We start from the raw sequence: 17436 nt of genomic DNA on the forward strand, positions 1-17436 counted from the left end.
GATGAGGAGTACTTGGTACCATTATTTCACCATTAAGCTTGTAGTCCTAGTGATCTAGTAAGCATAGACAACTCGTGCCTCCTGACAGTGGGGGGACACAACTCCAGAATGGATTGAGTCATGCCCCTTCCCCTCCCGGAAAGCAGCGCCCCCTCTGTGCAGTTCTCAGCTGTTCCTCTGCCTTCTCCCGGCAGAGTTAAAGCAGCGGCGCCTCCTGCAGCTCTGCCTCTCCATGCCCGGTGCAGTTTGCCAGCTCATCTGCTCTGCAGGGAGAGGGCTTGGCCACACCATCTGACCGAGTAATCGGGGGGGGGGCAATGTGACCCCCACAGGCCCCCCACATTGCCTCTGCTAGTAAGTGTGATTGTGTAAGACTATCCATAACCATTATCACTACTTTTGCTTTCTCCACTAAATCCCTGCAAGTAGACATATCTATTGTGTAGCACCTTGTTCTGCCGAGAGATGTCTGCTGCAGCCTGCCTCAGTTTCCCATTCAAGGATGTAACAAAGAGAAGTTGTTCGAGTAGTCTGCCTATGGGTGCTTCACTCTAGTTGTGCTTGTGCCCTCTGTGCCTTTGAAGGTTTCATGTAGCAGTGTCTGTTCAGCCCGCACGTGCGTTACTCAGTCTGAACCATTGTTACAGTATACACTGCTGCACACGTGAACTGCCCCTAGTTCCTTCTCAACTGCCTCAGACTGAGACGAAGCTTTAGCAGTTGTCCATGTTGAGTTTTTACCTCAGCTGTGTTCCCATAACTATAATAAACTAACTACTGTAAGAACTATTAGTGGCAGTTAGTATTAGTTCAAGTAGTAGTAGTTAAAAAAAACACCTTTTTTTCAAAAAATGTTGTATATGTTATCTTTCTTAGTTGTAAGGAATGTTGCCTGTTAGATTGTTTCTCCCCTCCTGGGAGCTTTACATTACTGGGAGGGCATGCCTGGTTCTCCTGGATTCAAATGTTGCCATTTATACCAGGAGGCAATCCTAATGAGTGACAGACTCTCCCAGTGCATTTGTTGCCTTAGGGAATTTCATATAACCCCAAAGTGCAACTTCTGTTTGGCATTAAAATCTAGAGCCAGAAAAAACAAGGAGATCAAACTTTGGATCCTCATGATGGTGAGCTTGCTTTGCCCAGCCTCTGATCCAGGCCAGGAGACCTTCCCTGTGTGCCAGTCTCTGAACAAGTCAGCTATCTCAACTGTCTCCAAGTTGTACTTCAAGGGCATCTAAGAGGAAGACCCAAGATTCCTTTCATAAGACTTCCAGAGGCCATGCCTTGAGTTCTCCAGGTAGGGAATTTAACACAAAGAAGTTGCAGTCACCAGCAACACAAGCCTATTACTCCCCACCGCTTGTCCCGATTTTTTACACTTGCTATCTGGTCATCCTAAGCAGGAAAGACTGGGAACATGGACTTGATGGAGATGTGAGAACTTTATTTTGGGAGTGATTGTTATTTTAATAAATCCCGTCCCAAGTCGAGCTGTTGCTGAACCAGAGAAAAGTTTGTTTTGGTAGTCTTATTAAGAGAACCCTGAAAAGTAGGGTGACTGGGCCACTGTAGAGTGACCTCAAGCCACAAGGGGGTGCTGAGAAGGTGGCTGACCCTATTACACTACTCATGTTCACTTTCTATTTGGTGCTGTCCAACCTACTAACAATACAGTGCAGTCAAGTGGCAGAGGCTCAACCATGTAAAGCATTTCAAAATCCAAGGGTCAGCAGTTGATGTATGAGTCAGTGACTGAAACAAGGCTTTAACACGTTTTTTCTAAGTACTCATATAATATACCGTTTGAAAAAAGCTGTATGCAGATATGTTTTAATTTTTTGTCTTAACTCATAGTTGTTTGATTTTTTTATATTTTATTTTGACCATCTTGTGACAGATTTGGCAATTTCCTTTAAGAACCTTCTTGAATTAAGTTTAAGTACATTTGATTACTCATAAACTCATAGACTTTAAGGCCAGAAAGGATCATCATGATCATCTAGTCCAGGGGTCGGCAACCTTTCAGAAGTGGTGTGCCAAGTCTTCATTTATTCACTCTAATTTAAGGTTTTGCATGCCAGTAATGCATTTTAGCATTTTTTGAAGGTCTCTTTCTATAAGTCTATAATATATAACTAAACTATTGTTGTATGTAAAGTAAATAAGGTTTTTTAAATGTTTAAGAAGTTTCATTTAAAATTAAATTAAAATGTGGATCTTATCAGTTTAATGTGATCCTTGCCCTTGCTTTTCTTTGCTGAGTTTTCCAATGTCTGGCATGTATTTGGATACTTTAAGCTGCACACAGGCTTCTGGGTGATCAGTTGTTAACCGGCTCCAAGAGGGACAGAGGACAGATTTTATGTGTGAAAATACTTGTTCACACAGGTATGTGGATCCAAATGCTGAAAGCATTGCAAACGCAATTTTCTTCAAACAGTTACATTTCACTGGCAGGGACGTCCAGCAGGTCAGAATAGAGGCCCTGTGATCTCTCTCGGTAGCTTCAAGTGCACTCCGCATATCTCCAAACTTTGATGCCCACAATTCTGAGCTTTTTAACTGTATGAGCTGCATTTCGAAATCTTCAACACCTATCCACTGAAATACAGACAAATCCAAGTCACTTTCACTGAACTTTTCAGGTTTACTTAGAAAAGAAAGCATTGGGCCAAATCGCTGGAAATCTGGAAATCTGTCAGAAAATTCTGATTCCAGTTCTTGCATGTTCGTTCTAATCTCAACGTCAAATGCAGTGCACTGTTCCACGTGGCGTGATAGTGATGTAAGCAGCAAATCAGGACTTTAAAATATCCCAGTACAATGGTGCTGGAACAATTTTTAAGGTGGGGGTGCTGAGCTGCGCTCCCTCTTACCCCTGTCTGCACCCCTCACTGCGGCTGTGACCCGAGGCTGGCAGCAGAGTCCCCCAGACCGGTGGCTGGGACCCAGGGCCGGCAACGGGCTGAGCGGGTCCATGGACGGAACCCCAGCTGGCAGGTGGCCAAGGGCTGGTACCCCAGGCCAGCAGCGGAGCCCCGGGACTGGTGGCCAGGACCCAGGCAGTGTGAGTGCCACTGAAAATCAGCTCGCGTGCTGCCTTTGGCACGCATGCCATAGGTTGCCTACCCCTGATCTAGTCTGACTTCCTGCACATTGCAAGCCACAGAACCTCACTCACCCACTCCTGTAAATAAACCCCTAATCCTGGGCTCAGTTACTGATATCCTCAAATTATGATTTAAAGACTTCAAATCACAGATACTCCACCATTTACAGTAATTTAAACCTGCAAGTGACCCGTGACCCATGCCCCATGCTTCAGAAGAAGGCAAAAAAAAAAAAAACCCAAGGTCTCTGGCAATCTGACCCCGGGGAAAGATTCCTTCCCAACCCCAAAAGGTGATCAGTTAGACCCTGGGCAAGACCCACTAGTCAGACACTTGGGAGAGAATTATCTGTAGTAATTCAGAGCCCTCCCCATCTAGTGTCACCATCACCAACCACTGGAGATATTTGCTGCTAGTAGTTGCAGGTCTGCTACATGACATTGTAGGCAGTCTCATCATACCATCCCGTCCATAAACTTACCAAGCTCAGTCTTGAAGCCAGTTAGGTTTTTTGCCCCCATTGCAAATGCAGAAGTTATATATTATTGTGGGCTGGGATTGCATGTAACTTCTCTAGGGTGCAAGATGGGATGTGAATCCTGGGAAGTGTTATAAACTTCAAAGGACTACGCTCATCAGTGTGCCAGAGAAGAATGGACTTTTGGAACAAACAATATAAAGTGTTTTCCTGGGGAATCTCTGGGATGTGAATGCAAATTCCCACCCCTGATTATGTAAAAACCCAGCCTTTAAAGCTATACCCCCCAAGAAGGGTGATTGTTAACTGATTGCCTGTTGTCAAAGATTGGAGAAAAAAGGCCCAAACTGATTCAAGAAACAGGCTGATCTGGCCCTTTGGCATGCTTGTTTTGAGCTAAAGCTGTTATGAACTTGTAAGCACAGAAACAGCCCTTGGTGGGGTTTGAAGGACTGACTCCTACTAGAGCCCTGGTTGGAGTTGGGGGTGATCTCTGATAAGCTTATTTGCATGTGTGTAAGGTTCTTTTATTGTTTTCTCTATAATGCTTTCACCTTAAGAATAAATGTTCTTGCTTATAAAGAACATGTGGTAACTTGTGACTGCCTTCTGTTACAGCTGTTTATAGCCTTTGAAGAGAGAGCAGCAGTGTAGACACTAGCCTGTTTAGGCAGGCTGGCTTGCTGGGGATGTCATAGTGTAGATGGGGAACTGTGCAGCCTGGGGAGAAGAAACTCTGGTCAGGAGGAAGAAAGACATGGGTCTTCACCCAAATGAGGTGATGCCTGAGAAGCCAGGAGCCTAGAGTGGGTGCTGTTGGTGGACGCCTGAGGGGGAATGCAGTTGCCCTGGACTGTGACACATGCCAACAAAATAAAGTGGCTTCAAAAGTTACTGTTTGTAGCAACATTTTTAACAGTAAGAAAATATTATAATGCACATGCTATTTTAAAATGAATCCATTCAGTTAAGAGTTAAGAGAATAACATGTGATTGGAATAATTAAATAAAAATAAATTTAAAAACTCATATTCTCTTGTTGCATATTTACAACATATTTAGTATTTCCAGGGGTGTAGTCAGAGAAATAGATGGAAATAAAGCAAATTCACCTGGGATTTAATAATACACTGGACCCTCGCTAGAATGTGGGATTTGGGATTCATGCTCAGTACCACATTAACATTGGGACCGCGTTAAAATTAATTGCAATTAAAATAATTAAATTTGGGATCCATGACCACGACTGCATTATATGCAAAATCACGCTATATAGATGCGCGTTCTAGCGAGGATCTGGTGTACCTATTTTTTATGTTGCACTTTTTATTCATACATCTGAAAGCATTTACAAAACATTACAATTACTTACAGAGGGGGAAATGGAGGTATAAAGAGAGGAAGTGACTTGCAAGATCACCCGTTAGTAAGTCAGATGCAGAAATGAGAACAAAATCCAGTGCTCCATGCTCCCAGTCTAATAACCTGCCACTGGAGCACATCGCCTTCTTATCATATCACCTGTGTCTGTCATTGTGGGGGGAAACATGGAATTAAAAATTCTCTTATATTCATGCAAGAAAGATAGATTCTTTCAATGCTGTTCTGAATGTAGGCTGCCTTTATTGTCTGCTTACTATGTAATTTAAGAGCGTTTGTTGCAGTCACAGCCCACAGGCCATCTTTGTTTCCCTACTCCAGTGATTGGCAACCTTTGGCACACGGCCCATCAGGGAAATCTGCTGGTGGGCTGGGATGGTTTGTTTATCTGCAGCGTCTGCAGGTTCGGCCTATTGCAGCTCCCACTGGCCACGCTTCGCCATGTCAGGCCAATGCGGGCTGCGGGAAGTCGAAGCCAGCACATCCCTTGGCCCGTGCCGCTTCCCGCAGACCACATTGGCCTGGCACAGTGAATTGTGGCACAGTGAGATTGGCTGAACCTGCGGACGCTGCAGGTAAACAAACCATCCCGGCCTGCCAGCGGATTTCCCTGATGGGCTGCGTGCCAAAGGTTGCCGATCCCTGCTCTCCTCCTTATTGTTCCCAGACTTGCAAAAAATGCTAAGTCTATGCAAGAGCTCTCCCTCTTCATTGCCAAGCGGAATTGGGGGAAAGAACCTGAACTAGGGCTTAGTTCGCTCAGCAAAGTGAACTCCAGTTGCTTCTCTGATGTTTTCTTCATGTCTTTCTAATTTAACTGTACATTGTGTGTATTTGGGGTCTAATCAGAATCAGGGACTTGTGCTTGGCACTTTGCAAACATTTACGACATTCCCTTAAGACAAAACAAACAAACTGGGGGCTGAAGAGAATGGGGAGGAACAATAAAACAAGCACAATGAGCATTAGTCATTGCTTACAACCTGTCTTTCTATGTGACTTGTTTCTTTTTCTGTTTTCCTGATGTTTAGCTATATCTCCATAGATGCTACGTTACAAAGGCTGGAGGCCCATTCCTTCTACAATTTAAGTAAAGTCACTCATATGTAAGTACAATGGAAAAATAAGTTTACTTCCTTGAGAAACGTGTGGAATAACAGACTCTTTCAATAAGTTTAAATTCTCATTCTCTCATATATGGTGCTAAATGTTTAACTACCACTTCTCTCTCTCTTTCTTCCTCCTCCATACTCTACCCTCATCTTCTCTGTACCTCACATCATTTTCCGGCTATACTCCTTTCCCACATCCATTGCATGGAGCTATATATTTTTATTCCTTGTTTTTGTTTGCTTGTTGTTTGCATTGCTTCACTTTATTTTTCTTTACTGTGACCTGTCCTTGTTTTTTTGTAAACGAAGCTCACTGTTGGTGTTTCCTGCTTCTTCTTTGAGTGCTGTCCCTGTGGGTGCTCCACTTCAGGTGACCGTGCATCCCGGTGCCATTGATTGGAGATTTTCACTAGCAGTGCTCGGTCAGGCCGCACATGCGCAGTAGCTGTCTTGCAGCACTGTTGGAGTCTCATTTAGCGCACACACGGCCCAACTCCCTCAGTTCCTTCTCAGCCATCTTCGGCTGAAGATGGAGTTCAGGGCAGTCTGATAGCTTCTGCCCCTGTAGATAGGAAAAAAATAGAAATTTAGTTGTTAGATACGTTTGTTGTAGTTATTAGTTAGGATTAGTTGTTAAAAAAATAGTTTTTCTTTCTCTACTTCCCTGCTCCCTTTGGAGCACCACCCACAAAAGTTTTCTCTGCTTCCCCATTCCCTCAGAAATGCCATTCTCCCCTGGCTTTAAGAGATGCAGCTCCTGCTGAGAAGCGATGCTGCGGTCCCATGGGCACTCTCTGTGTGTGAGATGCCCGAGAGAAATGCTCATACCACAGAAATGCGTTCATTGTAACATCTTGAAAGTGAGAGTCCAGCGTGATTGGGATCTCCGCCTCAAAATGATCCTCATGGAGAAATCATTCCAACCGGGGTCAGAAAAGAACCAACAGAAGCCTTCCTCTAAGTGCTTACCAATCCAGTCTGAACCGACCAAGAGCACGTTTCCATCCTCTCAGGAAAAGAGGAAGCAAGCATTGACCTCTCCTCAGCAGGATCCGCATAAAGAAACAGTCCCCTGTGAGGTTGTTATCATTGGTGCAGATGACCTTGAGAGCCAGTACATATGACTCCCCTAGTACCTGGCACCAGCCATGCCAATGAATCCAAAGCGAAGGGCAAGGAGTCGTGTCAAGGTTCCTTCCTCACTCTGAACTCTAGGGTACAGATATGGGGACCTGCATGAAAACCTCCTAAGCTTACTTTTACCAGCTTAGGTTAAAACTTCCCCAAGGTATAAACTATTTTACCTTTTGCCCTTGGACTTTCGCTGCCACCACCAAACGTCTAACCGGTATATTGCTAGGAAAGAGTCCATTTGGAAACGTCTTTCCCCCCAAAATCCTCCCAAACATTACACCCCCTTTTCTGGGGAAGGTTTGATAAAAATCCTCACCAATTTGCATAGGTGACCACAGACTCAAACCCTTGGATCTTAAGAACAATGAAAAAGCACTCAGTTTCTTAAAAGAAGAATTTTAATAGAAGAAAAAGTAAAAAGAATCACCTTAGTAAAATCAGGATAGTAAATAGCTTACAGGGTAATTAGATTAAAAACATAGAGAATCCCTCTAGACAAAACCTTAAGTTACAAAAAGACACAAAAACAGGAATATCCATTTCATTCAGCACAGCTTATTTTCTCAGCCATTTAAAGAAATCAGAATCTAATGCATATCTAGCTAGATTACTTACTAAGTTCTAAGACTCCATTCCTGTTCTGTCCCTGGCAAAAGCATCCCACAGACAGAGAGAGAGGCTTTGTTTCTCCCTCCCCCCAGCTTTTGAAAGTATCTTGTCTCCTCATTGGTCATTTTGGTCAGGTGCCAGCAAGGTTATCCTAGCTTCTTAACCCTTTACAGGTGAAAGGGTTTTTCCTCTGGCCAGGAGGGATTTTAAAGGTGTTTACCCTTCCCTTTATATTTATGACAAATCGAGACATGGACAAAGCCATGTCTCCTCCATGGTGCCAACCATGCTGGCACCCACAACGGATACGGCACCGACCATGCAACCACCTCCGGTGCCAACCATGACTTTAGCAATGCTGCTTTGCTCAGCACCGACCCCTTGACTGGCACCTACTGACAGCACTGCGATGGGCCCACCGGCCCCAACAAAATCCAGCCACAAGATGGCTGTGCACCTTCCTGCCACAACTAAACCCTCAGCACCACATCCACCGGCACTGCAACCATTGCTCAATCAGAAATATATTACTGTTGCATCGGTGCCCCAATCACTTCTCCTTGGCACCGATGGATTGCCCGCGAGGAGTGTCTTTACACAGCCTATGTCTCCCACGGCACTGTCGATGTCCAGCGACAGTGATAATGAGGACTAGGAGGAAGAAGTGTTCTCCCCACAGTGCTTCCCCATGACTCAACTCAGACTTGCTGAGGTACACTGAGACCTAAAGGCCAGCATACACAACCACCTTACCCGTGGTATGGATAACCATGGGTGTGTCACCACATGGCATTCCCCTTGCGGTGGCCACATGGGACCCGTGGGCAACAAACGAAGCCCACTATGCATCAACCTCATCACCAACCAGAGGTGAACTTCAGTCTCCCCCTTTATCTCCAGTGGCTACAACATTGGTAGTCCCAGAGGAGATGATGGAGGAGCCAGAAGAAGAAACAGGCCCTGAGGATGTGTTGCGAACACACAACTCTTCTTCCTCCAATGAGGCCATCATGCCACTTCCACCTACATGGGCAGATGACTTCAAATCATTTCAGGAACTTTTTAAACACATAGCACTTAGCCAGGACATTCCTCTAGAGGAGGTCCAGGAAAGCCAACACAAGTTGCTACAAATTTTGCAACCTTCCTCATCCACCAAAATTGCTCTGCCCATAAATGGTGCAGTCCTCGAACTTGCAGAAACGGTGTGGCAGACACCAGCCACCATCCCTCCAACATGCAAATGGGCTCACAGAAAATACTATATGCCAGCCAAGAGAATGGACTTTCTTTTTTCCCCTTCCACAACCAAACTCACTAGTGGTCGAGGCAACAAACCAATTTATCTTTGTCAAAGGGGAGATCCTTCACCTTAATTTGCAGTTCGTTTAGAATATCAACCAGACAATTATAGGAAGCTCTTTGAGTTTACATCTGATCTTCCTGAAGATGAGAGCACAATTTAAGACTGTGCTCACTGAAGGGCAACTAGTTGCCAGGACTACTCTACAGGCTTCCCTGGACATGGCCGATACAGCAGCTCACACCACAACGAGGACAGTCGTGATGTGCAGAGCCTCCTGGCTCATGTTGACCAGTATTCTGAAAGAGCTGAAAATGAAGGTGGAGGGACCTCCCCTTTGACAAAGATAAAAATTGTTTTAATCGAAAACCGATGAGGTTCTCCATTCCATGAAGGGTTCTCAGGCAGCTCTTTGCAGACTGAGCATCTAAACACTGCCCACTAAGAGAAAGTGCTAACAACATTACCACTGCACCAGGGACACATAATATAATCGTCCTCAGTCCAGACCGTACGAGTCTAGTAGACAGAGAAATAGACCACCATGACACAGGCCACCTCAACCTCAAGCAAGGAGCATCATAACTGCTCCTAACAAGCCACAGTTTTGAATGATTGGTTGAGGGTCTGAATGATCTCTCCCTTACACCAACATCAACTTGGCCATTTGGCCACTGCCTGAGAAATTTCTACCAGGCTTGGGAGTACATCACGCAAGATCATTGGGTCTTAGAAATCATATACTCAGGCTATTCCAACCCCTTTACTTCTTGCCCTCCTACCCTACCCCCTTCCCATCCCTCTTCAGGGACCCTTCTCACGAGCACCTGTTAAGTCTGGAAGTAGATCGTCTACTACAACTAGGTATCATGGAAACAGTACCAACACTGTTTCCATCTGCCCACTAATCATGGCAAGAACTGGTCTACAACTACTAGGACACATGACCACCACCATATTCATGGTAAAGCATGCCAGACTACACATGCATTGTCTCCAAGACTGGCTGAGTTCAGTATACAAACCCAACAAACACAGCCGAAACAAGATGGTCACACCACCTCCCAAGGTCCTAGAATCCCTACAGTGGTGGACAAGACCAGAGAATCTCTGTTCAGGGATTCCCTTTCATCAAACACCACCCTCAATTATGATCATGATGGATGCCTCCTTGATGGATTGGGGAGCATACCTGAATCATCACACAGTACAAGGCAGGTGGTCACCAGTGGAGACAAACCTACATATAAACTTACTGGAACTCAGAGTGGTATGGAATGCCTGCTTTCATTTTTTCCCACTCATAAGGAATGAGACAATATGACTGATGACAGACAACGCATGCATGTTCTATATCAACAGACATGGGGTGGGGGAACAATCCCACTTCTTATGCACAGAGACCATGAAACTATGGGATTGGTGTATTCATCATTAGAGGAATTAGATGAATGGGCCAAAAGAAATCTGAGGAGGTTCAACAAGGACAAGTGCAGAGTCCTGCACTTAGAAAGGAAGAATCCCATGCACTACTACAGATTAGGGACCAGGTGGCTAGGCAGCAGTTCTGCAGAAAAGGACCGACGGGTTACAGTGGATGAGAAGCTGGATATGAGTCAACAGTGTGCCCTTGTTGCCAAGAAGGCTAATGGCATTTTGAGCTGTATAAGTAGCAGCATTGCCAGCAGATCGAGGGACGTGATCATTCCCCTCTATTCCTCATTGGTGAGGCCTCATCTGGGATACTGTGTCCAGTCTTGGGCGCCACACTACACGAAGGATGTGGAAAAATCGTAAAGAGTTCAGCAGAGGGCAACAAAAATGATTAGGTGATTGGAGCACATGACTTATGACGAGAGGCTGAGGGACCTGGGATTATTTAGTCTGCAGAAGAGAAGAATGAGGGGGGATTTGATAGCTGCTTTCAGTTCCCTGAAAGGGAGTTCCAAAGAGGATGGCTCTAGACTGTTCTCAGTGGTAGCAGATGATAGAACAAGGAGTAATGGTCTCAAGTTGCAGTGGGGGAGATTTAGGTTGGATATTAGGAAAAACTTTTTCACTAGGAGGGTGGTGAAGCACTGGAATGCGTTACCTCGAGAGGTGGTGAGGTTTGACAAAGTCATGGCTGGGATGATTTAGTTGGGGATTGGTCCTGCTTTGAGCAGGGGGTTGGACTAGATGACCTCCTGAGGTTCCTTCCAACCCTGATATTCTATGACTGTATTATCACCACATTGATATCTCAGCTTTCTGCCTTCCTGGATGCCAAAACATCACAGCAGACACTCTAAGCAGAAAGTTCTCACAGGAACACGAATGGGAAATGAATCCCTCAGTCTTACAACAGATATTCCACCAATGGGGGTTTCCCTCCATTGACTTATTTGCCATGGCTCAGAATCACAAATGCCCTCTATTCTGTTCCAGGGCAGGATTAGGACCTTGATCTTTAGGGGATGCATGTCTTGTCATGTGGGACAGGATGCTCATGTATGCATTCCAGCTGATCCTCCTAATCCCCAGGGTCCTGTTCAGGATATGGGATGAAAAGGCCAAAATCATACTGATTGCCCCAGCATGGCTCAGACAGACCTGGTACCCGTACCTACTACACATGTCTGTTCACTCTCCATGACCTCTCCCATTGAGAGTGGATTTCCTCTCACAAGCCAACGGTCAGATCCTCCATCTGAACCTCGAGAAACTCCACCTGAAAGCATGGCTCCTGCATGGTTCCAGTGACACAAATTAACTTGTTTGGAACAAGTCAAACAAGTTACTAAACAGCAGACGTATGTCCATAAGCAATACTTATCTGCTAATCAACCTATTCATCTCCCTACATTCTATCCTAAACCTCACAAAAACTCACAGGATGCCGCATTGCATACCCTGGATGTTTGACGAGCTACAGCTTTTTACCTGGACAGAACAAAATCTTTCTGCAAATCCCCAAGACTCTTTGTCTCGATGACTGAATAATCCAAGGACTCTGCTATATCCAAACAGAGACTATCTAAGTGGCTCTCGAGCTGCATTCGCTTATGTTATCAAACATATAAGACAGAACTCCAGTGGGGATCAGATCCCATTCTACTGATCCATGGCAGCATCCATTGCATTCCTAAATAATGTACTCATTTCAGAAATCTGCAGAGCCGCTACATGGGCCTCAGAGCATACTTTCATCAATCACTATGTGATTATACATGACTCAAGGGCTGATGCCATACTAGGCCTCATGGTCCTCTCCTTCGCTATGCATGTAACTCCAAAATCCCCATAGTGGCCACTGCTCTACATTCATCTGACGTGGAGCACCCACAGGGACAGCACTCGAAGAAGAAGAGAGGGTTACTCACCTTGTGCAGTAACTGAGGTTATTTGAGATGTGTATCCCTGTGGGTGCTCCATTACCCATCTTCTTCCCCTCTACTTTGTAGTTTGATACGAGGACTCTACAGTAGAGAAGGAACTGAGGGGGTCAGGGCATGCGCTACATGAGACTTCAACGGTGCGGCAAGACAGCTACTGTGCATGCGTGGCCTGACCGAGTATTGCTACCGAAAATCTCAGATCAATGGCGCCGGGACGCACTGTCACCTGAAGTGGAGCACCCACATGGACACACATCTTGAGGAACCTTTAGTTACTGTACAAGATGAGTAACTCTCTCTTAGCTTTTCCCTTGTTCTTTTCTTTCTAATTGTCAACTTTCTTTTTCACATTTGGAACATATAGTCAGTCTCCTTTTCTTCTTTCCCTCTGCACTGTTCCTTCACTTTTTCAATTCCTTTTTCCCTGTTCCTCTTTTATTTTTAACCATGTACATAGTTAGTGTGAGGTATATTTTTTTTGCTTTTGTAACCCTTCTGCCCGTCAGAGTTGATAGCAACAAGGGCTGGGTTCAATATCTAGGGGATCCATTCCAATAACACAATGCAAACCGGCTCAAGCCCCCACCCAGTGACCTGGGACAAATATATACCACCCCCACTGAGTGCCTCCAAGAGGCAATACTTCCCCTCTCGCAAGCACATAGTCTGAGTGTAACAAAAGCCTTTTAATAACAGAGAGAAACAATGTGGCATTATGTTGGGGAAACACCATCAACAGGATTCATAACACAACCCATGAGCAAAAAACCCACCCCAAGCAAATTGGGGCATGCCCTTTCCCTTTGGTTCTTGAGTCCAGCAACTCCAAATCACCCAAAGTCCCAAAAGTCCAATGACCCAAAAGTCTCTGTCCCTGGTCAGGACAGCCCCAGAGTTCAAAAGTTTATCTACAGAGCTTTACCTCCCAACCTGGGTGGAGATGGGGGCGGAAGTAAGAGGCACCTTACGTGATCTGAAGCTGACCGCTCCACAGCTCCATAGCCCTTCGCTCCACTCCGCTCACCACCCCACGAACTGCTTCGCTCAGCTCCACTCTGCAGCCCACAAGCAGCTCCCGCCGTCCCACGAACTGCTCCGCATCCCACCAGCAGCTCCCGCCGTCCTATGAACTGCTCCACCAGCCTGTCCACAAGGCACTCCAGCCATCCCACAAACTGCTCCACAATATATCTTCAATCTCCCCCACTACTTAACACAACGCTCAGTGATTTCAGCTCTTAGTCAGTTCACCTCTTTGGTGAATTCAGCTTGTAGTAGGGAGCCTCAGTGCTGGTGCGCTATTAGCCCAAAGTGAGCTCAGCAGCCTGTCACTAGACTTCTAATGAAATCAAAATTAGCTCTGATATTCCACAGTGGAGAGAGGAGGAAGTGCAATTAGCATGTAAGGCCCTCACCAAGGGGCCCATGCCACCAAGTATTAATACTTGTCCCCAACCTCTCTCAATTCACAGAGTTTTGGAACCCATGACCCTTGCCTAGCGAGTGCTACTTAGTTGATGGTGAGTCCCTCCATCATAACAAAAGGCCAAGTACAGTTCCAAGCACAGTTCTCATAATCAGGATAATAACAATTTATTCTTCCTGCCCCAATAACAGAGAAACTGGGGATCCCACAGCAGCCAAAGTGACCATTTGGGCAGCTATGGCCTCATTCTAGGCGGGGTGGGTGTGCCTATGCAAATGAGATCGGCCCCTGAAGTTCTTTTCCACAACTTGCCACACCTCACCACCAGATGTCAGGGTGGAGCTCATCCTGACACTGCTTACACTTTGTTAATTTATTTTTCCTTATTTTAACAATAATTTCCTTGCTATAAATAGACTGTTTTTCTAAAAACAACTTGCTTACATGTGATGCTGAGTCAGAGAAGGTTAAGTAACTAGCAGGCTAGGTGACCTGAAAACAAACATATTAGAAGAGTATTGAAATGGTAAACAGGGCCATTCCTTGTAGATAGTTATCAAAACCATGTTAAGTATTAGAACCCTTGATATATAGGCTTATATTTGTAAGCAGGGTCTGAATGAGCTCTCCCCTAACAGCTACCTGGGAGGGGGAGAGACTTCAGGAGCAAACTGTATTTTCATGAACATGCCTACTCTGCCTAGGTATCCAGAAGATAGAGTTGTGTTGCTCAAAGTGATCAACTTTGTCTGTGTTGGGTTACAAATCACTTTAGTACTGAATGCAGGGGTAGTGAAATGTTATTATCAATGTTGTTGTCTTTGTTGTATGAGTAAAGGGGAGCAGAACTGTGCTTAACCTGTCCTGAATGAGGAGGTCACTCTCAGCTGAAAGAAACTCAGTAAGCCAGGGTCATGAATGCCAGACCCCTGTGAAAATAAGGGTGGACAGATATCTCAGCCAGGAGGTGTGGACTCTCCCTCAGGGTCCCTAGTCTGGTTTAACCTGTTCTTCCCCACTGTCCAAAGATAGAGCTAAATAGGCTCCATTAGGAGCCTTTTGTTATTTTAAGTGCTTAATAGAGCTGAAATAACTTGTGATGGGACAGTGTTTCCTCCCAGCCTGCTTCTGGTTCCCCCACTAAGAGGTGACAATCACTAAGAGTTGGGTGGAATCTCAAGAGACTGACCTGCAGAGGTCACAGCAGAGAGGCTGGTGGTAGCTGGTGGGAGTGGCAAGCAGCTGGTGGGGCAGCCAGCGGAGTTGAACAGTGGCTGGTGGGGCAGCCAGTGGAGCAGAACGAGCAGCTGACAGGGCAGCCAGCAGAGCTAAATGGCAGCTGGTGGTGCGGCCAGACAGAGCAAGTGCTCAGATGGCAGAGCATGCAAGGTGCCTTCTTCCCCGGGTGGGAGGTGAACTCACACAGATACACCTCTGAACCCTAGGACCTCACTGACCAAGGATAACCACTGTGAGTGGGGTGTGGTGAGGAAGCAGAGGGTGGTACACTAAAGGAACTTTTGGTTATAGAACTCAAGAACATGAGGCAGAAGACACTGCCCCACACATTCTGGAGTGGGTGTCCTGCTCAGTTTTATGATTGTGAATCCTGCTTGTGGAATTTTCCCTAATTAATGTTGAGTGACTTCCCTCCTTTTATTAAAAGTTTCTTTTCTACACTCAGACTCTGTGCTTGCGATTGGGGAAGTATTGCCTCTCAAAGGCGCCCAGGTGTGGTGTGTAATTTTACCAGGTTACTGAGTGGGGGCTTGAGCCGGTTCTGTGTTGTACAGGGAGTCCTCTGATTTACGACACTTTTCAATTGACTGCCCCGTTTGCCCCACCATGCTTGTTTCACCCTTACGACACTCGATTTGCATAAAGTTTTCTTGAAATCACTTCTTGGTTGCGTTATACTGGTATGGAGCTGGAAGGGGTCGCTTCTGATTGGCTTCAAGGCAGCAGAGTGGCTTGTTTCTGGGTAGGGTTGCCACTTGTTTTTGATTGGCTTCTGGCCCATGGCTCAGTCAATCAGAAAGCTTGAACAGTGATTGGCTGAGGCTCAGCATGTGTGCCCTTCTCCCTTGGATTCAGAGCAGCATATGTGAGTTTATACGTTTATTTGAATGCTGTTTGCAAAATACAGTGTACAGTATTAGTCACCTATAATTCATTTAGTACAAAAATCTGGGTTATTATGGTGAAAATAGTGTATCAAGCCTTGGTTCAGGAACCAATCCCCCCTTCATACCATTGATTCCTATGGGAAAAGCAGTTTCGACTTATAATGTTTCAACTTACAACGTAATTCTGAGGAACGAATTGTGTCGTAAGGGGTGTGTGTGGTTAAACCCATTCAGTTCAACAGAATAAGTCAGTTCTATTGTACTCAACTACATGTCTGAACCATCCCTGTTTGTTTTATTGTAAACACATTTTTATGATATTTTTTCCCTCCCAACATACATTTCAGCTTTTTGCTGTAAATGGGTCTCTCTTATACAAAAGACACAAGAGCTAGGCTCTCACAAACAATTATTTTTTATTTAAAAGACATACAGCTCCTTGAAAACAAACCAATATGCTCCATTAAAAAACTTTTAGCTCACTTAAGGGCCAGAGACCTTCTAACAGAAATCCAGATAGACACAAAACCCTTTTCAATGGATTTTTTTTAAAATTTACAATTTATAGCTACCAAGTTTTATATCGCACGTTTGGCCCCTCACCATTTTCTAACTTAATCCTTTTAGATTTCTTACAAATAGGCTTTTTCTTAAGCAGGGTTCTGTAACTTTTTGTGCGGACCAGATGGTCAATATAACTCTCTAAGCAGGCATCTTCCAGTTTGGTCATTTTCTTTAAAACACAGTCAGGGTCTCCACTGAATTGCACAGCATTTATCAAGGTCACCCCTTGCACTAAATGTTCTTGGGTTAGGCACAGACATTGCATAGCATAATCTATGGCAATAATAGTGTTTAATAAGCTTTCCAAACACAGCTCAGCACACAGGCCCCGGAACTTGCAGTTTATATCCACTGAAGTCCAAGTCACACAGTCATGGTGCCGTTGGGCTGGCACATCTATGACACAGCCCTCACAATCTTCAAAAAGCTTTTCCCTAAGACAGAGGTTAAGGACAACATAAACAGCAACGCGTACAATAGTCAGCATAACTTTTTTACGCTCACGACGTGGCACAGGCTTAGTTAGGTCCATGCCTAGCCTCCTCCTAAACTCCTCAAAGCCGTCATCCTCGGAGTCCTCTTCAACAATTTATATCGACGTTGAGCAAACACAAGGTGGGCCCGGTTCATCTTCGCTGCTTGATGCAACACTGTCCAGGACCTCCGGGTCCTCCTAGAAAGACATCGTCAAGCTGTCGAGAGATTTTCAGACAAGAAACAAGTGTAAGTTCCCACTGCTTGTTTTTAAATTTACACAATCCCTGGTTCCTAGCCCCATTACACCCCCACCCTCGACCATCGCTTCTTAATCATT

At 45.2% G+C, this 17436-nt stretch overlaps 1 protein-coding gene across 1 annotated transcript in view; it reads left to right on the top strand.

Moving 5' to 3' along the window:
- The window catches only part of TSHR (thyroid stimulating hormone receptor), a 208420-nt gene that overhangs the window by 95368 nt on the left and 95616 nt on the right, over positions 1 to 17436 (top strand). Inside the window, exon 4 of the mRNA XM_073349347.1 lies at positions 6003 to 6077. Coding sequence (XP_073205448.1) covers positions 6003 to 6077 — 75 coding nt within the window. The remainder of the gene's footprint in view (positions 1 to 6002; positions 6078 to 17436) is intronic.

Source organism: Lepidochelys kempii, chromosome 6 (assembly GCF_965140285.1).
Source record: "Lepidochelys kempii isolate rLepKem1 chromosome 6, rLepKem1.hap1, whole genome shotgun sequence".
Classification (NCBI taxonomy): Eukaryota; Metazoa; Chordata; order Testudines; family Cheloniidae; genus Lepidochelys; species Lepidochelys kempii.